The sequence below is a fragment of the Elephantulus edwardii genome, unplaced genomic scaffold (assembly GCF_000299155.1).
Source record: "Elephantulus edwardii isolate Elephantulus edwardi_28Jun2011 unplaced genomic scaffold, EleEdw1.0 scaffold00051, whole genome shotgun sequence".
NCBI lineage: Eukaryota > Metazoa > Chordata > Mammalia > Macroscelidea > Macroscelididae > Elephantulus > Elephantulus edwardii.
The window spans coordinates 8,599,209-8,622,232 of NW_006399801.1; the positions used below are offsets into that span (position 1 = coordinate 8,599,209).

Sequence of the window (23,024 nt, forward strand, 5' to 3'; positions counted from 1 at the left end):
AGACAGAGGGGCTAAAGGGGAGATTGAAAAATTCAAAGAATAAAGAAGTCGACAAGAGTGAACGGCCCCACCCACCGGACAGAACTAAGGGATGAACCATAAAACACAATGGAACGTCCCTCCTTTGAGACCGTGTTATAAATACCCTCCCCAATATCCTTGATGGTGTGCCTTCCCATTCTGCTTCTTCAGAATGAGGAAACTCACCCAATAGCTTTCCTACATCCACCCCCACCTTTAATTAAGCTGCATGTTAGCTTTCTCTCATTCTCTCTGATTCTTTCCTTAAGTCTGCTAACTTAAAACCAATCTGGATTGTTATCTGCAAACATCCTAATAAACCCATATTCACAAGTAAGGTTCTTGTGAGTTCTGTGTGGCCATTGCAAAGGATTAACAGACCTAGTAGTAAAGCAGTGGGAGGGATGGTTGGTTTGGGATATTCGGCAAGTAGTTTTGGGGAGTTAAGTGGGGCATGTCTGACTTCATTGAAATAGGTTTTGTACTTGTATACCAATGAAGGAATTTTTCTTTTTTCTTTTCAAAGAGAGGAGCGAGCTGGAGGGGAGGGGTGGCAGGGAGAAAAGTACAGCAATGAATGAATGGAAATCCAAAATCTCTGTAAATGTTCATTAAAATTAATTAAAAAAATAAAAAATAAATTAGTTTTGTGCTGTAGGTGTTGTTGATGGAGACAATTTCCCCTTGTGGATTGATAGAGGTCAGTTACGGAAATCCTTATGCTTTCTGCACCCTTTTTATAAAGGGAGATTCACATGTCAAAGGACAGAAATGGAATCAGATGGAGAATAAATAGTTCACTTTCCCACAGATATTTATTAAGCATTAACCTCCCAAACAGATAGACATTTACCAGTTTTGGACAACTTTGTCTCGGACCAGCTGGCCATGAGGCTCAGTAGCATCCGGGGGCAGGAGAGCCAAGTACACCGGTGTCTCAGCCCCCTCCTCCACAGTCCTGGAGCCGTAGTCCCCAGCCATGTCTGTCTTCACCCACCCAGGGCAGCACGCATTCAGCAAAATCCTGTCTGTTTTTCTCTTCTGGTCTAGATTCCTGGCCTGGATTCGTGATAAGACTGTGACTCCCAACTTGGACATGCCGTACGCCGAGTTGGGCCAGCCTTCCTTCTCATGCACTTCATTTTTTACGTCCTCTACAAACTTCTTCATGAGGTCCACCAGATCCCCCTCTGTGAGCGTCTCACTTCGGAACTTCTCCTGTAGATCTTCACTACAGTTCTCTAGTGCTTTTGAACCCTGTAAACTACTGATATTCACTACGCGGCCTGAAACAGAAAAACAAAAGAAAGGGACTATGTTACAGATGAATTATCAGTTGTTAAGTGTTTATTATTTGTGTGTGTGTACCGTCAAATCAGATCTGACAGGTACAGGAGGAGATTGCCCCTCCTTCCTCAGCAGAGCATCAGGTGGATTCGAACCGTGAGCCTCTGGGATTGCAGTGCAGCTTCTTGCCACTAGGCCACCAGAGCTCCCCAATTTCGAGTATTTTTAACCATTGTCTTTATTGGCTGCAGGAGACACAGTGGCAGTGGTTAATTGACTGCTACCTGAAAGCTCAGTGGTTTGTTCTAACCCACCAACCTGTCCGTGGGAAACAGATGGTGCAGGCTGCTTCTGTGAAGACTTCACAGCCATGGAAACCCTGTGAGACAGTTTTACTCAGTCCTGTAGGGTCATTATGAATCAAAGTCAATTTGATGGCGATGCATTTCATTGGCAGAGTTTGGGAAGTAGATTACCAGGCCTTTATTCCTACTCTGTTGTAGTCTGGAAGCTCCATTGAAACTTGCACCATGGATGACCCTGCTGGTATTTACAATATTAGTGGTATTAGTGATATCTTCCAGCATCACAGCAACATGCAAACCACCCCAGTGTGACTAACTGACAGATAAGCGGTGAAATCTACCCTTAGAGACGGATAATTGTACACACAGAGTAGGCTGAGTCTCCATCCTGGTTTTGAGCATCATTATTTTGTGGAAGCAGAGTAATAAACTATTCATTCACAAGGACACCTCATAGCATGTGGGTTAAGAGACACTGGGCGGTTAGCTGAATGGTCAGCAGTGTAGATCCACCAGAGTTCCACAGGAGAAAAAGGAGGCAATCTTCTCCTGGAAGAAGTGCAGTCTTGGAAACGACCAGAAGCTTCTACTCTGTCCTGCAGGGTCACAGGACTTGAAAGCAACTTGTCAACAATGAATATTAACAATTAACAGTTACTAGAGTGATTAGGTAGGGATTTCCAATGATGTAATCCATAAGGAGTTACGCTGTTAACCCCCAAAAAACTACACCTTTTTGGTGGTTCAAATCCACCAGTGGGTCCAAGAGAAAAAGAAAGGCAATCCTCTCCCATGCATTTTATAGCCTCAGAAACCTCAGCTATGAGCAGGTTCCAATTTGACAACAGTGAATTTGAATTTGGGTTTTTAAAAGTGACAGTGGGGAGATGGATATTAATGATAGTTGTATGACATGATCTCACTGTGAAAAAGATATATGTGTTAAAAAGTCAAATGGCAAGTATGTTATCAATATTCATACAGCAATAAAAATCCCAATAGGATTGTATGACACAAAGAGTATCAACACAGGTCTGTTCAATTGTAACACATGTACCAGATGAATGTAAGATGTTAATATTAAAAGAAACTACAGGTCCCTCCCCTACCCCAGACATACCCCACTCCCCACCCCCACTATCTTCCAATAGCTAGACCACAACAAACTAATCAGTTGTTATAGGTCCTTTTAGAAACCCATAATCAACACTTAAGGTTGAGTGCTGCTAATTCTTTGCAAAAATCCAAGTATTAAGGGACCAGGGAGATGACATTATGCCCTGACTTTTCATTAGACGAAAAAAAAAATTACATTTTATGTATACAGAACTATTTCTATATTCATAGGACTTTTCAAGTATTTGAGCATAAAGATTTTGATTTCACTTTTTATACCTGTTTAAATTGTTCACTGTCATTTATTAATGTAACATCAAACATCAAATAAAATTGTACTTAAAATTTTTTTTAAAAACCCACAAAACTTCAGGGCAGGGGAGGTGCAGATGGGAACTCTGTACTTTCTGCACAATTTTTCTGCAACACTAACACCGCTATAAAAAAGAAAAAAGAAACACGAAAAACAATCTGAAACCAACAAAAACAAAAACAAAAACAATCCTACTAACTCATTGCCATTGAAACGGAACAGACTTGCAGCCAGTGCTCCAGTGGATCTCCAAGGCTGCGAATCACACGAGAGTTTGTCCATCTTTATCCAGTGGAACTAATGATGGATTTGAATTTCCAGAAGAGTGTGGCCTTTGGGTGAGTAGCACAAGAGAAACAACTGAAGCCCCTAGGAGGTGTAAAGTAGCATGAAGCTACTAACCCAAAGGTTAGAGGTTCAAATCCACCCAGAGGCACCTCCAAGGAAAGGCCTAGCAAAATGCTTCTAAAGAATCAGCCTTGGAAAACCATGTGGGGCACAGCTCTGTTCTGAAAACATGAGTCCGTCAACTCAGTGGCAACTAATTTGTTTAAATCGACTGTTTGGTCCATAAAAACAAACATATAGGGGAGCTCTAGTGGCCTAGTGGCAAGAAGCTGTACTGTAATCCCAAACGTACACGGTTCGAATCCACCAGATGCTCTGCCGGAGAAGGAAGGACAGTTTCCTCCTGTACCAGTAAGATCTGATTTGACAGTACATGCACAAAAAATAATAAAATAAAATAAAAAACCAAACAAAAAAAACCAACCAAACATATAGGCCAAAAATTATGCAACCATTTAAAGCATGTTTAGACTGCCCAAACCAGTAAGCATGGTGCGTTCACACATTTCATCTACTATTCACAAAAGCAGCAATCCTGGGATTGATTTCTTCTTTCCTCCCTGCTCTAGCTGTGTAGGCAAAAGAGCATCGCCGTTTTCGTACGTACAACCAATACCATTAGTCATTTCAGAATTTCCCCCATCATTGTAACAGTACCTTAGTATTTGTATTCTTCTTCCATATTACTTTGAAACTATATTTTTTTGCCTCCAACTGGATTGCTCTGGATTTTCTTTTCAGAGTGGTATTCCCTACAAATACATGATTAGGAAGGGGGAGGGAAGCCTATTCTACTGGGATTCTTCTGGTCCTCAAACTCTTATGAAGACATTCCTCTCTCTATCTTTGAAAAGTAGCACACCTCACTTATCTCTCAAGTGTCTATAATTCTTCCACACTTTCTTTCTGTGGGCAAAATATGGGCAGTCACTCTTGTAAAGATTTACAACCTCAAAACCTCGATAAGTCACTGTGAGTTAGAATTGACTTGATGGCCATGGGTTTGTGGTTGATGAAAGATGGGCAGTCTCCTTCTATTAAGATATATAGAACTTTGGAAACTTGATGGAAAATCACCTTGAATTTGAATTGATTCAAAGCCAGTGGGTTTTCTTTGGCTTTGATTTTGGTATAACACATGACCTCAACAGCCAGATATGTCCAGACAGCCCCCAGCCACCAACCTCTGCTGAATGCAGGTGATTCAGCCTATTCTGAAACACTTATGGTCACTTTGAAAAAGAGTGAGGAAGTTTCCCCCTCTACTGGCTTCATAGGGAGCTCTGGTAGCTTAGTGGTGAGGAGCTGAACTGCTAATCCTAAGGCATGTGATTTGAATCCACCAGCTGCTCCACAGAAGAAAGCCAGTCAATCACATCCCATACAATTTATTGCCTTTGAAAATCTGTGAGATGGTCAGCTTTGAGTCAGAACTGACTCAGCGGTACATAATAACAACACCACCACTTCTCCTTTGCCCCAGGTAAATGTGAGGTTTATTGAAAAGTCTCATATATTTTTTTTCTTTAGGGAACACTGTATTAGTTTCTGTATTCAAACCCATGTAGATAATACTTTACACATTTAATACTGTGCATTCACCCGTGTTACAAATGGGAGGGGGGGATGTAGCACTTCTAGACCAATATGCTGTTAATTTCTGTACAAATGCATGGAAAAGTCCCATTACCCCCTCCCCCACCAAGACGAAACACTTTATTTGATGAAGGCGCATGAAGCGGCATGGTAGTGAGAATTAGTGTAGCGCTGAAGGAGGGAGGAATCCTCTACTGTGCCAGCCTATGCCAGGTCTAGGGAAGGAGACTGTTAGACAGGAAATGAATACACGTCGCCTTCAATCAGTTAGTCGTTCCAGACACACAGCAGCATTTGCAAAGCTTGGGCTTGAATGTCAAAGTCCAAGCTTTCCAAACAGTGTACCACCTTTAGCAGCCGTCTCCTTGCTGGGATTGGCCCTACTATCGCCACATGAGTCTGATCTGAGGCCGAGAACCACTGTTCTAACTAGATAAGGGTGCAGCTTTCCTCCTCAACTCAGTAAAGGTGTGTGTCTGAAGGGCCCGTGCCAGAGATTCTCTCGTCCATTCCTCATCCAGGCAAAATTCCAGCAGATCCAGAAAGTTTTCAGGCATGCTCCACCACATATCTGAGACAGCCCCCTCCATGGACACCCTCAAATCCTGTGTAGTTTTTTGCTCTGACCTCATACTCTCCCATACTTTTTTATTTTAATTTTAATGAACATTAACAGAGATTTTGGATTTCCATTCATTAATTGTTGCACTTTTCTCCCTGCGCCCCCCCCCAGTTCGCGTCTCTCTTTAAAAAGTAAAAGAAAAATTCCTTCATTGGTATACAATCCCCCTCCCCCCACCCAGTGCACTCCACTGTTGTTGTTGTTATGTGCCTTCGAGTTGCTTGCGACTCATAGCGACCCTATGTACAACAGCCCTAAACTCTGCTCTGTCCTGTGCCAATCGCACTGTCTCTGACACACCCATCCCAATTATCCCAGTCACTGAATCAATCCACCTCATAGAGGGCCTTCCCCTCCTGCGCTGTCCCTCCACCCTCCCCAGCATGATGTCCTTCTCTAAGGACCGGTCTCTCCTCACAACATGTCCAAAATATGTTAGATGGAGCCTCAGAATCCTTGCCTCCAAGGAGCCACCCGGTTTAACCCTTTCCAGGACGAATCTGTTTTCCTAGCAGTCCATGGTATTCTCAATACTCTTCTCCAGCACCACAGTTCAAAGGCATCAATTCTCCTTCTGTCCTCCTTGGTCATTGTCCAACTCTCTGATGCATAACAAGTGATTGTGAGGATCATAGCCTGTATCAGACGCACCTTAGTCTCCAGAGAGACACCATTGCTCTTCAGTACTTTGGAGAGGTCCCTAACAGCAGACTTTCCCATGGCAACGCGCCTTTTAATTTCCTGGCTACTGGTGCCAAGAGTGTTGACTGTGGAGCCAAGCAAACTAAAGCTGCAAACAATCTCAATCTCTTCACCATCCATCCTGATGCTTCCAATTGGCCCAGTGGTGAGAATCTTTGTCTTCTTGACATTGAGCCTCAATCCATACTGGAGTCTGCTGTCCTTGACCCTCTGCAGCAGGTGCTTCAGGTCCTCCTCAGTTTCAGCAAGCAGGGTTGTGTCATCTGCATAACGCAGATTGTTGATAGAACATCCACCAATCTTGACCCCACATTTCTCCTCATAGAGCCCAGCCTCCCGGATGATCTGTTCTGCATACAGGTTGAAAAGATATGGAGCTAGGACGCATCCCTGGTGTACGCCCTTCCCAGTTTTGAACCATGCAAGTGTTCCTGTCCTCTGTTCTGACTACTGCCTCCTGGCCCAAGTATGCAACCTTAAATGCACTCCACTATGCAACCTTAATTCTGGATTCTTGTGATAACCATAATACCCTATCATATATCGCTTTTAAACTCTTCTCTCCCTCATCTGTTTCAATGCAATATAAATAATCTATCCAGTTTTTCTCAGTCTTACCCCAACCCTGATGTCAGTCCCAGTCTACAACAGAGGTACAATGCAGTATTTGTCTTCTTGTGACTGAGACATTTTACTCAGCATAATGTCCTCCAGGGTCACCGTTTTAAATAATATTGCATGAGTTCCTTGTTTTACAATGCAGCGTAGTATTCCATTGTGTGAATATACCACAGCTTCTCTATCCATTCATTTGTTGATGGACACTTAGGTTGTTTCCAACTCCTTGCTATTGTGAACAAAGCTGCGATACACATGGGTGTGCATATATCTGCTTCCTCCCATGCATTTTTGATGCCTTGTAAATCAGAGTCCTGCTTTGGGGAATCAAACTGATGTTGGGACCACCAGCAATAATCCAGAGCTGGGAAGATGAGCTTCAGATCCCCTGCAGTTTTGGGCAGGTGGGAGGCTTGCTAGAGACTGGCTACTTCATTGCTCAGGGTTTGATTCAGTGCTGTGAAGACCCTTTTACCCTGCCAGACCCATGCTGTCCCTATTCATTTAGCCAGTTGGTGGCATGTCACTTTGCTTAAGTTACCAAAATGTTGCTTAAGGCATTGCCATCAAGCTGATGAGTCAGAATTTCTGAAAATTTGAACACCGCATTCTAAAACTGGAACTTCCCAAATTCTATCAGGTTCCTCTTAGCCACCACTTGATAGAGTCTGTTACAGCTGTTTAAAGACAGTGACTCACCTACTCTGGGTTGATCCAGAAAATAGTTTGATTTGGAAAATAGTTTGGCATCCAGACTTTCATTTGGAACTATAATTTTTACTTCTCTCTAATTGACATTGAATCAGAACCAACTCATGGCTGACCTTCTGGTGGGTTTTTGGAGGCTGTAAATCATGCCAGAGGACCATCCTTCTTCTCCCAGGGAGCAGCTGGGTGATTTGAATTTCCAGAAAGATGCCTGCCAGCTTTGGGTTAGCAAAACAACTTGTTATGGACAACGCCACCAGAACTTCCTTAATTCTTACTTCAGTAGAACTAATTCAATATGGATTGAAGCTCAACATCAAGAAAACGATGATTCTCACCACTGGGATGCTTGGCAGCATCATGATAGATAGTAAAGAGATTGAGATTGTTAACAGCTTCAGTTTGCTTGGCTCTACAATCAACACTCTTGGTACCAGCAGCCAGGAAATTAAAAGACGAATTGCATTGGGAAAGTCTGCTGTCAGAGACCTCTCCAAAGTACTGAAGAGCAATGATGTCAGTCTGGGGACTAAAGTGCGCATGACCCAGGCCATGGTCTTTGCATTTGCTTGCCATACATCAGAGAGTTGGACAGTGAACAGGAATGATAGATGGAGAATTGATGCCTTTGAGCTGTGGTGGAGAAGAGTATTGAATATACCAGGGACTGCTAAGAGAACAAACAAGTTGGTCCAGGAGAAAATGAAGCCAGGCTGCTCCTTGGGGGCAATGATTCTGAAGCTTTGTCAGACATACTTTGGACATGTTGCAAGGAGGGACCAGTCCTTGGAGAGTTCAGTAACTGAGGTAATGGGGGTGGGTATATCAGAGACAATAAGATTGGCACAGGATAGAGAAGAGTTTAGGGCTGTTGTATATAGGGCCATTATGAGTCTCAGGTGACCCGACGGCACATAACACCACCAAAAACTAATTACACTGATTTGATTGAGTAATGAAGTCAAGAAATCTGAACGCTATTTCCAGCTCTATTACTACCTATGTTCATGTAAGCAGTTCTGGTAATGCACTGGTTAAAGTGTTCAGTTGCTGACTGAAAGATCAATTCTTTGAACCCAGCAGCTGAAACAAGGGGAAAAGATACATACTAAAGAGTTTCTGGGTCTGGATCGAATTGATGGCAATGGGTTTGTGTTTTGGAGCCCCGGTTATGCGTGATTAAAGTGTTCAGTTGTTAATGAAAAGATGGTGCCTTGAACTCACTAGCCACTCCTCTGGACAAAGATGTGGCACTCTGCTTCTGTAAAGATTTGTTGTTATGTGCCATTGAGTCGACTAATAACTCATAGCGACCTTATGAATAATAGCTCTGAATCTTGCTCTAACCTGAACCAACCTTACTGTCTTAACACACCTGCCCCCATTGCCACAGTCACTGTCGATACATTTCATCCAGGGTCTTCCTCTCCTGCGCTGTTTGTTCCTCTGCCTCTTCCAAGCATGATGTCCTTCTCCAAGCACTGGTCTCTCCTGGCAATGTACCCAAAGTATGAGACAGAGCTTCGAAATCCTTGCCTCCAAGGAGCAACATGGTTTCACCCTTTCCAGGACAGACCTGTTTGTTCTCTTGGCAGTCCATGGTATGTTCATTACTTTTCTCCAGCACAAAAACTCAAAGGTATCCATTCTTCTGTCATCCTAGTCATTGTCGAACTCTCAGATACATAGCAAACAATTGAGAAGACCACGGCCTGGATCTTTGACTCCTTAGTCTCTAGACTGACATCATTGCTCCTTAGCATTCTGGCTGTAAAAATTTATAGGCTTGGAAAACCTGTGCTGTTGTGTGCTGTCAACTCAGAACCGACTCATAGCTGACCCTCCACTGGGTTTTCAAAGGCTATAAATAAAATTGTGTAGGAGAAAATTGCCTATCCTTCTCCTGTGGAGCAGCTAGCTGGTGGATTTGAACCACGTATTTTTTAGGCAGTGAATAGAGTTCAGGTCTACTCTATCATATAGGATTGCTTTGATCAATAGCATTGGATTTGGTTTGGGGTTTATGTTCATGGAAAGAGACCTGGTGATATAGTTGTTAAATACTTGGCTAGTTACTAAAAGGTCATGCATATATTTAAATGACACTAGTAACTGGAATGTGGAATGTGAGAAATATGAATGTAAGAAAATCAGACATTGTTAAGAAAGAAATGGAATGGATAAAGATTGACTTATTAGGTATTGGCAGAATGAGATGAATTGGCATGGGACCTTTTGTATCAGAATCATATGATCTACTGTGTTGCGGATGAAAAGGTGAGGGAAAATGGAGTTGCTTTCATAATTAAAAAAGTAATTTCTAGACCCATCTTGAAATACAATGTGAGTGACCGGATAATTTCCATACACATACAAGGAAGTCTGATAAATACGACTGTCATTTAAATATATGCACCAACAACCAGAGACAAAGAGGAGGACAAAGATAATTTCTACCAACTTTTGCAGTCAGAGATCAATTGAACATGCAATCAAGATGCATTAATAATAATGGGTAACTGGAATGTAAAAGCTGGGAACAGAGAAGAAGTACCAGTAGTCGGGAAACAGACAGGGTGACAGAAATGAGCCTGGAGATAGAATGACAGAATTCTGTAAAATCAACGATTTATTCTTTGCAAATACCTTTTATAAGAAACATAAACAACAAATATACACATAGATTTCACATGATGGTATGTACAGGAATTACATTGATTACATCTGTGGAAAGAATTGCTGGAGAAACTCAATATCAGCTATAAAAATGAGGTCAGGTGCTGATTGTGGAACAGACCACCAACTACTTATATGCAAGTTCAAACTATAGATAAGAAGGTGAAATAAAACCCACAGGAACCAAAATTTGACCTTGAGTATATCCCACTTGAATTTCAAAACCAACTGAAAAAAAGGTTTGAGGCCTTGAACACTAATGAACGAGACCAGATGATCTGTGGGAGGATGTCAAAGGTATCATCCAGGAAGAATGCAAAAGGTGATTACAAAGAGGAGGAAGAAAAGACAGAGATGGATATCAGAAGAAACTCTAAATAATATTGCACTAGAGCTCTGAAAAACTAAAGCAAAGGGAAGAAATAAAGAAGTTAAGGAGCTGAACAGAAGATTTCAAAGGACAGTGCAGGAAGAAAAAGCAAAATTATAATGAAATGTTCAAAGAGCTGGACTCAGAAAATCAAAAGGGACGAACTTGCTTGGCATTTCTTAAAGTGAAGGAGCTGAAGAACAAATTCAAGCCTCAAGTTGTAATACTTAAGGATGTTATGGGCAGAATATTAAATAATCCTGGAAGCATTAAAAGAAGATGGAAGAAATACACAGAGTCACTGTACCAAAAGAATTAGCTGACACAGAAGAATTTCATGAAACAACATATGATGAAGAGGTAACGGTGACAAAAGAGGAAATTCAAGCTGCTCTGAAGGAACTGGCAAAAAACAAGACCCCAGGAATTGAGGGAATACTAGCTGACTTTTTCAACAAACAGATGATGCCCTGGATGTGCTCACCAGAAATCTGGAGGAAAACTACCTGGCAAACTGACTCAAAGAGATACATATTTATTCCTAGCCTCAAAAAGATACATATTTATTCCTATCCTCAAAAAATATGATCAGACAATATCACTAATATCATATGCGAGAAAAATCCTGTCGAAGATTATCCAAAAACGCTGAAGAAGTACAGTGATAGAGAACTACCAGAAATACAAGCTAGGCTTAGAAGAGACCGTGGCTCTAGAGACATTTTTGTCAATATCAGATGGATCTTAGCTGAAAGCAAAGAGTACCAGTGGGATGTCTAGCTGTGTTTCATTGACTATGCAAAGGCATTTGACTGTGTAGATCACAACAAATTGTAGCTAACCTTGAGAAGAATGGGAATCCCAGAAGAGTTGAACATGTGAACAGTGCTTATGTGAAATCGAGACTTGGTGGAATAGGAGGCAGGCATCAGAACAGAGCAAGCGCACACTGTATGGTTCAAAATCAGAAAAGGAGTGCATCAGGGATGTGTCTTGTCCCCATACCTTTTTAATCTGTACATGGAACAGATCATTCAGGAAGCTGGACTTTATGAGGAGGAGTGTGGCATCAGGATTGGAGGAAGACTCATCAACAAGTTGCATTTTGCAAACGACAACCTTTCTTCCTGAAACTGAGGAGGACCTGAAGCATTTGCTGTGGAAGGTCAAGGACTGAAGTCTTAATATGGAATAAAATTCAACATCAAGAAGACAAAGATTTTCACCACTGGGTTGATTGGCAGCACCATGATGCATGGAGAAAAGAGAGGCTGTTAACAGCTTCAACTTGCTCAGCTCCACAAAAAACACTCTTGGCACCAGCAATCAGGAAATCAAAAGATGAATTAGGTTGGAGAAGTTTGAGGTCAGAGACCTCGCCAAAGTGCTAAAGAACAGTGATGCCATTCTAGAGACTAAGGTGAGTTTGATCCAGGCCATGATTTTCCTAATCAGTTGCTATGCGTCAGAGAGCTGGACAATGACTAAGGATGACAGAAGGAAAATTGACACCTTTGAGTTGTGGTGCTGGAGAAAAGTATTGAACATACCATGAACCACCACCACAAGGAGAACAAATAGGTCTGTCTTGGAGAGAGTGTCACCAAATTTCTCGTTGGAGGCAAGAATTTTAAAGCTCTGTCCCATGGACTTTTAGCACGTGGCCATTTGGGACCAGTCCTTGGAGAAGGAAGGATATCATACTTGGAAGGGTGGAGGGACAGAGCAGGAAAGGAAGACCCTAGATGAGATGAATTGACATCATAATTAGGGCAATGAGGTTAGGTGTTTCAGAGTCAGTGAGACTGGCTCAGGGTAGGGCAGGCTTCAAAGCTGTTGTACATAGCTTTGCTATGCGTTGTGGGAGATTCTGTGGATATAACAACAACTACAACAACAGCCTGTAGAGTCACTATGAGTTGGAACCAGAAAGGAGCAATAGGTTGGGTTGAAAGTTGTTGTTCATGTCTCTAGGACTCAGTTTCCCTTTCTGTAAAGGGATGGTATAAGAACACAAGACTTCTTTAGTACTTTATAGCTCTCAAATATAATGATTCAGAAATGTATCAGGGAGAAGATTCTCTGATATTTGTTAGAAGCAGACTCTAGGTTATGAATATTCAAACCAAATTCTTTGCCCTCGAGCCAATGTCTACCCATGTTGTTGTTGTTGTGGGTACCATGAAGTCAGAACCCACTCATAGCTGGCCCTCCACGGGTGTTCAGAGGTGGTTAATTGCAAGGGAGGAGATTGCCTATCCTTATCCCGAAGAGCAGCTGGAGTATTCAAATCATGTGCCTTCAGCGGGATTACAGCACAACTTCTTGCCACTAGGCCACCGGAGCTCCCTATTAGATTTCTGAGGCTATAAATCTTTACAGGAGGAGACTGTCCATTTTTGCTCCTGAGGAGCAGCCTGTGGATTTGAACCACTGTCCTTTTAGTTAGTAGTGCAATATGTAATTGGCCCTGGTAGCACTGTTTTTAAGAACTTTGCTACTTACAGAAAGGCCTCAAGGTTTTCTATAACAGTAGAAATCTTTGCAGCTCTGCCTCTGGGATTTCTCTTATCCTGTCTTACTAAGAGACTAACAGTAAGAATTCCCTGAGGTCAGAGATGAGTCAAAACTGATTCTGTGTCAATGAATACGATTATGATAAACATCTTTGTCCAGAAGCTCTGTTGAAACCTGTCCACCATGGGCAACCCTGATAGTATTTGGAATACCCGTGGTTTGTCTAATAATAAGTATAGACTTCCTTCTAAGAACCACAGCTGACTTCTTGGAAAAGAAGCCTCAGGGAAGTTACCCATCTCTCTCCCTTGACCTCCCAGCACAACTATGAGTTCATATGTATGAAGCTGGTGAGTAGCGTTCTTCCCGACTAGACTTTACCCTAGGAGGGGACTGCCCCAGTGCTAGTTACCATTGTGTTCCTGACACCCAGCATAGTGCCTGAATTTTGGTAGGCACTCAATGGATATTTATTGAAAAATTAATAATCAATATTTATCCTACTAAAACATTGCTCATTTTTTTCCCTGAATGAGCTTGATCAAATTTGGTGCAAGAAAAAAAAAAAGAGATAATCTCAGAATATTATCTTTATATCCCTAGAAGGGTCAGCTCTGGTCCTATCACTTTGGAGAAAGACTTGATGAGCTTGAGCAGAGGTGAGAGGCCTTTTGGGAATTTTAATCCCCTGTTTCACCACCTCGTTCAGCATTTCTTAAGCTCAAGGAACTGAAGAACAAATTCAAACCTCCAGTTACTATAATCAAGGATGCTTTAGGCAGAATATTAAATGATCCAGGAGGTATTAAAAGAAGATGAAAGGAATATACTGAGTCATTGTATCGAAAGGAATTGGCAGATATAGAAGAATTTAATGAAATAACATTTGAGCAAGAGCCTGTGGTGATGAAGGAAGAAGTTCAAGCTGCTTTGAAGGAAATAGCAAAAAATAAGGCCCCAGGAATAGATGGTATACCAATTGACATATTTCAGCTAGCAGATGCTACCCTGAATGTGCTCACCAAGTTGTGCCAAGAAATCTGGAGAACAACCACTTGGCCAACTGACTAGAAGGGATCTATATTTGTTCCCATTCTAAAAAACGGTGACCCAACTGAGTGTGGAAACTACAGAACAATATCATTGATTTCACATGCAAGCAAGATTCTACTGAAGATTGTCCCAAAATGTGGAACAGCACATCAGCAGAGAACTGCCAGAAGTCCAGGCTGGGTTTAGAAGGGGTTGTGGTACTAGGGATATTGTAGCTGATGTTAGATGGATCTTAGCTGAAAGCAGAGGCAGAAGAATGTCTATCTGTGTTTCATTGATTATGCAAAGGCGTTTGACTTTATGGATCATAATGAACTGTGGGTGACTCTGAGAAGAATGGGAATCCCAGAACATTTGATCGTGCTAATGCGAAACCTATACTTGGACCAAGAGGCAGTCATCAGAACAGACCAGGTAACACTGCACGGTTCAAAATTGGGAAGGGTGTACGCCAGGGATTTGTCCTGTCCCTATACCTTTTCAACCTGTATGCAGAGCAGATTATTCGAGAGGCTGGGCTCTATGAGGAGAAGTGTGGCGTCAGGGTTGGTGGAAGATCTATTAACAATCTGCGTTATGCAGATGACACAACCCTGCTTGCTAAAATTGAGGAGGACCTCACGCACTTGCTGCAGAGGGTCAAGCACTGCAGCCTTCAGTATGGACTGAGGCTCAATATCAAGAAGACAAAGATTCTCACCACTGGACCAATTGGTAGCATCAGGATGGATGGTGAAGAGATTGAGATTGTTCACAGCTTCAGTTTGCTCGGCTCCACGGTCAACACTCTTGGCACCAGCAGAGCTATGTACAGTCTTGGAAACTGAGCTAAGGGTGGGTTATGACTTGATGGCAATGAGTGTTGAGTTTATAGTACTGAAAGATGAGTACCTTACATGGGAAGACATTCACAAAATACCCAGTGGCAGCCGCCACAAACTCCGGCAAGGGGTCGTGATGATGACACAGGACTGGCCCGTGTCTCGGTCTGTTGTACATGAGGTCACAAGGAGGTGCTCATTCCACAGCAACAACCACCATCATTCCAGCGTTGAGTTTGTAACACGGATCCCAGGAGCATGGATAGCATCTCTTTTAAAACGAAAAGAATGTTTTTCCCCTAAAGAGAAACAGCACCCCTGGGTGATTCCTGAGGGGCACCCCCACTCTGGTAGTCTCTGTGCATCACTCTTTGCTAATGCAGTTGGATAATCCGTACATTTGGCTCCCAGGACTTACCATGAGGCTTAATTATCGGCAGTAACTCAGTGCAGACATTTCTGGTGGCGAAAAAGTTTGTCTTCAGTGTCATCTCCGCTTGAATGTCAAAGGGTGTTGGGTCATCAACTTTCACAAAGAAAAGGAAACAAAGAGAAAGTCATATATTTATCCTGAAATTTATATGATCACTTTCACTCACTCACTCCCATGGAATCAGAATTGACTCATAGCTGACCCTTCTGTAGGTTTTCAGAGGCTGTAAATAGCACTAGAGGATCAACTATATTTCTCCAGAGGAGCTCCTGCCTCCCACTGCCGGAGAGGTGTCGCCTTAGGATTAGCAGCACAACTCCCTACCTGTTAGGCCACTAGACATCCCATCCCCACCCCCTGGATCCGGTGGTTGAACGCCATTGAGTCAAAACCGAACCATCGCTCATCCTCCAGCAGCTTTTCAGAGGCATTTAATCGCCCAGGAAGAGATTGCCCATCCTTCTTCTGCGGAGCCACTGGTGGATCTTATGTTATAAAAATTGATAAAAGAATCTACAACTAGGAGAGGATAAAATAGATGAACAGGATCTTCTAAGACTCAAATCCTTGTGCACATCCAAAAACTTCCCCAACAAGGTAAAAAGAGAAGCCACAGATGGGGAAAAAAATATTTGGTAATGACATGTCAGACAAGGGACTTATATCTAGAATTTATAAATATTCAAGCACCCCAAAAGATAAAGGAAAATAACCCAATTGAAAAATGGGCACAGGATATGAACAGACACTTCACCAGAGAAGACATTCAAATGGCCAACAAACACATGAAGAAATGTTCAAAATCCCTAGCTCTAAGAGAAACGCAAATCAAAACAACTATGAGATATCATCTCACCTCAGTCAGAATAGCAAAATATAACAGAACAGTAAACAACAAATGATGACAAGGTGGTGGAGAAACTGGAACCCTTATTCACTGTTGGTGGGAGTGTAAAATGGTGCAACCACTATTGAAGGCTGTATGTCGCTTCTCAAAAGGTTGCAAATAGAAATACCATTTGACCCAGCAATTCCACTACTGGGAATTTACCCTAAAGAAACCATAACTGCCACCCAAACAGATATATGCACACCTGTGTTTGTTGCGGCTTTGTTCACAATAGCAAAGAGCTGGAAACAACCCCAAGTGCCCATCAACAAACGAATGGATAGCGAAGCTGTGGTATATTCACACAACGGAATACTATGCCACACTGAAAAACAAGGAACTCATGAAATACTAGGCTAAGTGTATGACCGTAGAGGACATTATGCTGAGTGAAATATCTCAGTTACAAAAGGACAAATATTGCATAGGGTCATTATTGTAAAACAGGACTGACACTGAGGTTGAGGGAAGGCAGAGAAGAAGGGGAGAAATGATGTATACTGCATTGCAACAGATGAGGGAGAGAGCTATTTAAAAGAGATATATGACTGGTTATTTTTGTCATGACAGGAGTCCAGAATGAAGGCTGCATAGTGGAGTGGACTTGGGGGGAGAAATTGTTTAACAATGAAAGAATTTTTCTTTTACTTTTCAAAGAGAAGAGCGAATTGGGGGGAGGGAGTGGTGAGCCGGGAGAAAAGTGCAACAATGAATGAATGGAAATTCTTAGTCTCTGTAAACTTTCATTAAAATTAATAGTAATAAAAAATTTAAAAAAGGGATATATGATTAGGTATTATTGTTGATGACAGGAGTTTTGAAGGCTCTACAGTGTAGTGGGCTTGGGGGGAGGTATTGCACAATAGTGAAAGAGTTTTTTTACTCATCAAGGAGAAAAGTGAATTGGGGGAGGGGGTGGTCAGGGAGAAAAGTGCAACAATGAATGACTGGAAACTAAGTCGCTCTAAACGTTCATTAAAATTAAGAAAATTAATTTAAAAAATTGATAAAATATAAACAAGCTTGATTTTACAACAATGTTTAAACCACATGATCAGCAGTTCTCAAACTTTAGTGCAAATCTAGAGACACCAGGAGGTGCCTCTAAAGTGTCACTAAATTGCGTATCAGAGATACCAGTTTCTGATTCAGCACGTCTGGGGATGGTGGGAGAACTAGGTGGTGACATCAAGGACTGTGCTCAGATGCTGCAAACAGAGAATTTGGAAATCTGAGTCAACCCAGGGGTACTTCAGAAGAAAGGTCTGGCAATTTGTTCATCAGAACGTCACTCTTTTGCTCAGTAGACAGCTCTGTTAGCCCAGCCTATAGGGAGTTGCGCTTCTAACCTAAAGGCGGCGTCTCTGTGGCGGCTAATTCCCGCTCCAGTGGTTCTGCGAGAGGAAGACGGGCAATCTCTTCCTGTGCTTTGTAGCCGTTCTGCTGACGCTAGTCGAGATTTTTTTCATTCGCTCATAGCAGTCTAGTCCGAACCCACTTATAGCTGATCCTTCAGAGGTTTTCCTACGCGGGGCATCTCTCGGGAGGAGACTGCCCATCTTTCCTCCTGCGGAGCCACCGGTGAATTCGAACCGCTGGAGAGGCGCCACCTTTGGGCTGGCAGTGCAATTTCTTACAAAGCACAGTTCCACTTAGGGGGTCAGTGTGAATAAGAATCAACTCCACTGTAGCTGGTAGGTTTAGGTTGGGGTCTGGGAATTTCTAACAGGAACCTAAGTGATGCTGTAGCCACTGATCTGTGAGTCCCACCCTGAGAACTCCTGGCTTGGACTGCTATTTATTAAACTCGTTATGCATCTTGTGGGTCTTGTTAAAATGCAGATTGCATTCAGCAAGTGAAGGGTAAGTTCCAGAGAGTCTGTATAGGTTTCCAGGGGCAAGGGCTCTGAGCTCATACCGGCACTCGCACCTTAAGTTTAGAAAGCAGGGAGTTTAACCGCCAGTTCCGGTGATCCCTTTCCTCCTCCCCTCAGCTCCAGGATGAGATTTTAGAAACCCGGTTGATAAGTACTACCGGTGTGAGTGATCAGAGATGGTGAGTGCCCAGAGCCCAAGGAACCGCCACTTCCTCCCCAGAATGGTTCCTTTTACTCTATTATGCCTCTTTGAGTGGGCACACGTCGTTATAAATTAAGCTGGCCTGTTTATGTCTTTGCACCCAGTAGCATATGGTATCTCAACAAGCTTTCCTATATAAGTACTAATTAGAATACTACTAGGGAGTTCTGGTGGCTTAGAGGTAAGGAGATGCACTGCTAACCCAAAGGCAAGCAGTTCCAGTCCACAGCTGCTCTGCGGGTGAAAGATGGGCAAACTCCTCCTGTCCGATTTACTGCCTCTGAAAATTCTCTGAAAAACCAATTAGGATAATCCACTTCCTAAACAACATGCCTCTGGAAACTCTATGAACTTGGAGAAACAACGATAGTTATAGAAGGGCTTTTGTTCACAGGGTCGCTATGAGTCGTGCTCAACTCAACGGCAATCAACAAGAAGGGTGTATGTAGCCCGTAGGGAGTGGCGCTGCTAACCAGGCAGCGTGTCTCTCGTGCGTGGTTGGAATCCACCAGATTTCTCCGCAGAAATAAGGGTAATCTCCCCCCGTGTGACTCAGAGCCTCTGAAAACCCGCTGGAAAGCGAGTTATGAGTTGATTCACACTTGACTGGCAAAGAGTTAATGAGTGAATCAGAATAAGCAGTTGATTCCCACCCCACCCCTGCCGCCCCCAAGAAGATGCCATGTAGAACCGCACTTGCACGTTGGATAACAAACATAAGCTCCCTGGAGGAGGGAACGAGGCTCGCTTCCTTTTTCCCAGAGCCTATCAAAGCTCTCCGTAAAGGAACGGCTAACGTCCACTCGAGGGTGCCAAGCGCGCGAATCAACCCATAGCTCTGCATTTCCTGCCCTGAGTAGATGCCTCCAGCCTCCATGAATGCGCCCTTTCAAGGAAAACGAAAGCTCAAAGTGAGTTTGGAAGACAGATGCTGAACTGAGAAAATGTTTCAGGCAGTGTGCAGAAAGCTGATGAGCTTAGCAGGGCGGGGCCCCCTCCCCAGAGTCCGCTTTCTGGCAAACAGCGGCTGCTGACAGTTCCTGGAGGTCGGGCCCGCGCACAGGCTCGCACAGGCCAGGGGACAGGCGGGGCGCGCTGTGCCCGGCGGGCAGCCGCCTTCGCAAAGCGAGCCACCCGCGCAGCCCCACACGGTGAAGACTCGCCTTCGGGAGCCCAGGACTGAGCACATCCGGAGTGGTGGTGGCTGCCCTCTTGCTCATGGAAGCAATTAGGAGCGCCTGCCCAGCACTCTTAGAGCACCCCAGGGACCTCTGGCTCCCCACACTTACATTTGAAGGCGATGCCCGCGTTGTTGACCAAAACGTTTAGTCCACCATACTCGCGGCGCAGGAAGTCGCGCAGAGCGCGGATGCTCTGCAGGTCGTCGATGTCCAGCTGGTGGAAGCGCGGGTTCAGGCCCTCCGCCTGCAGCTGCTGCACGGCCTCTCGGCCCCGTGCTGCATCCCGTGCGGTGAGCACCACGTCCCCGGAGAACTGGCGGCACAGCTCCCGCGCAATGGCAAAGCCAATGCCCTTATTAGCTCCCGTCACTAGCGCCACGCGGCTGCAGGACGACATCGCCGGGAGAGAGGCACTCGGGGCACTTGCACAGAGAGCCTGCTAGAGTCCAAGAAGCAGCCCAGACCTAAGTTCTGGGATCCCAGTCGGTCTGCGTCTCCAGGAGAACTAGGCCCCCGGGCCTCTGTCCCTCCCCTCAGAGGAGGGGCAGTCTGTTACCCGTGGTTTCACAACGCCCCCTTGCGGTCCGCCCCCTCCCCCCGCTGAGTCCTGGGGTGCACCCAGACACACCTCTCTCTTGTTCTGACCTCAGCCAAACGGGTCTGCTTATTTACTGTTTCCCTACTCACCTCAAGCAAAACCAGTCAATGATGCATCAGTTAGGAGCTAGAAATTTCACTGGAGTTGGACTGAAGAAAATATTTTGGAAGAACCCCAAAAGCAGAAAAACAAGGGCTGAGTAATTTTTTTGGGTGTGAGCCTGTGTACGCGGCAAAATGGAGACGACTGCTCTTTTCCTTAGATATGATGAAATTCATTCAGAGCCATTCACTGCTTCTCTGCACAGAAGTCTTTAGGTTAACAGAAATTAAAAGTAAGGGAAAAAACTTCTTGTGATTGGACTTCTAGGTGTGGGCTGGGAACATAACTCTGAGATGCCCCGAGTGCCTTCAGATGGGAGGAAATGTTTATACAGCTCTTACTGTGTGCCAAGCCTTGCTTTAGAATGCTTGCATTTAATACTTATCCCCTGTGGATGCTAAGAATTCATTTTTTATTTGTCTAAGGTCATAGTGAAGAAAAGAATTCACACACACACACACACACACACACACACACACACACACACACACACAAACACCACTGACCGACAAAAGAAAAGGAACCAGAAAAAAAGCTCAACAGAAAATGAATTCCCAAAGGTGTGTCAAGGTGTGGGTGCAAAGCAGAACTCCCCACCCACTTCATTCCAGCAGTGTAATCCGAACGTGTTTGATTAATGCATTAGAGAAATGCCAAGAGCTGCCACCTCATCATGACTCTGCTTTTCCCAAGCAGCGCTGGCTGAGTGTGGGGTGCCTCTGTCAAAACAACTACTGAGGTCAGCAAGGTGGGCCAGACCTCCTGTGATCCCCTACCTCAACCATTGTTTCTTCCTCATCCCCTCAAAGGTTACTGGAATTTTATTTGCAAGACACAAGGCTATTCTTGATGCCTATTTATTCTGCAATGAGCTTAGCTTATATTTTTCAAAGATTTGTGCATTTTATCTAAGTTGTCCATTCTGTTGGTGTGAAGCTGCTCATAATATGTCCATTAGAATTCTTACCTTTTATGGAAGAGATCTGGATTTGATACCCAGCCAGTGCATCTTAATAAGATTAGCCTCCACTGTCTTGTTACAGGAGGCTTGTGAAAGGATGCTAAACACATTTCATCAGAGCTTCTAGGCTACAATGGAGTAGGAAGAAGTCTTTTTGGAAGTCTACTTCTTATTGTCTGATGGATCATAATGGTGTGATTCACAACAAAAACACCAAGCAGTATTTTGTCCCATTGTGTGAGTTGGGGGCCCAACTATTATAATAATAATAATAACAACAACATATATAAAATAATAATATATATAAAATAACATATATGATAATAACATATATAATATAGTAGTAATAAGAAGTCTTTTAAAGTCTATACTATGCTACTTCTCATTTGCTAATAATAAGTAATTCATGTCTTTCATGTATAGTTAGATTTACTTCTTTGGCTAGGGGTTTATCAATTCTATTGAGGCTCAATGTCAAGAAGACAAAGATTCTCACCACTGGACCAATTGGCAGCATCAGGATGGATGGTGAAGAGATTGAGATTGTACACGGCTTTAGTTTGCTTGGCTCCACAGTCAACACTCTTGGCACCAGTAGCCAGGAAATTAAAAGGCGCATTGCCATGGAAAAGTCTGCTGTTAGGGACCTCTCCAGAGTATTGAAGAACAATGGTGTTTCCCTGGAGACTAAGGTGCGTTTGATACAGGACATGGTCTTCTTAATCACTTGTTATGCATCAGAGAGTTGGACAATGACCAAGGAGGATAGAAGGAGAATTGATGCCTTTGAAGCTGTGGTGCTGGAGAAGAGTATTGAGAATACCATGGACTGCTAGGAAAACAGATTTGTCCTAGAAAGGGTTAAACCGGGTGGCTCCTTGGAGGCAAGGATTCTGAGGCTCCGTCTAACATTCTTTGGACATGTTGTGAGGAGAGACCCATCCTTGGAGAAGGACATCATGCTTGGGAGGGTGGAGGAACAGCACAGGAGGGGAAGGCCCTCTATGAGGTGGATTGATTCAGTGACTGGGATAATCGGGATGGGAGTGTCAGAGACAGTGCAATTGGCACAGGACAGAGCAGAGTTTAGGGCTGTTGTACATAGGGTCGCTATGAATCGCAAGCGACTCGACGGCACATAACAACAACAATAACATTGATTATAGAAAGGTAGCAGCTTTTGATTTAGTGGATTTTTTTTGTCTGATTGTATTGATTTCCATTATGATCATTGTTTCTTTCTTCTGCTTATGTTGGGTTTCATTTGCTCTTTATTTTTCTTACTATGGAAGCTGAGGTCATTGATTTGAGTCCTTCTTGTCTAACACAGGCATTAAGCACTCCAAATTAGCTCTAAGTACAGCGAAAAGAGTACATAGATAAAGAACTGCCAAAAGTTCATGCAGGATTTAGAGGAGGCGGTGGAAACAGGGACATCATTGCTGTTATCAAACGGATCCTGGCTGAAAGTAAAGAATACCCGAAGAATGTTTATTTGTGCTTTATTAACTATGAAAAGGCATTTGCATTAGGTATCCACCATTGCAGTAGCACATGGAAGAGACTCACTGCCTAAAAATGTCCTGTGCTCCATGCACCCTCTTGTCTACACCAACCCCTGCCATCCAGTGATCTTTTTATTTTCTCTGAAGCTTTGCCTTTTCCAGAAGGATCCGAGAGCTGGGCTCATATGGTATACAGCCATTCA

The 23,024-nt window shown here is 43.4% G+C and overlaps 1 protein-coding gene across 1 annotated transcript; it reads right to left on the reverse strand.

Annotated features, from left to right (window-relative positions):
- Nucleotides 1-870: 870 nt before the first annotated feature.
- On the reverse strand, nt 871-20,052 carry CBR3 (carbonyl reductase 3). Its single transcript, XM_006886728.1, has 3 exons — nt 19,764-20,052; nt 15,492-15,599; nt 871-1,307 (listed from the first exon to the last, which is right to left on the reverse strand). Exons 1-3 carry the CDS (start codon nt 20,050-20,052, stop codon nt 871-873), a joined length of 834 nt encoding a protein of 277 aa, XP_006886790.1.
- Nucleotides 20,053-23,024: the final 2,972 nt, after the last annotated feature.

Excerpts from the sequence above, each read along its gene's own strand:
- CBR3 (XM_006886728.1), bottom strand. The coding sequence starts at position 20,052 with ATGTCGTCCTGCAGCCGCGTGGCGCTAGTGACGGGAGCTAATAAGGGC. Across the intron at positions 15,600-19,763 it reads CGCGGGCATCGCCTTCAAAT|TTGATGACCCAACACCCTTT; the intron begins GTAAGTGTGGGG and ends TCTTTGTGAAAG. Across the intron at positions 1,308-15,491 it reads GCCGATAATTAAGCCTCATG|GCCGCGTAGTGAATATCAGT; the intron begins GTAAGTCCTGGG and ends TTTCTGTTTCAG.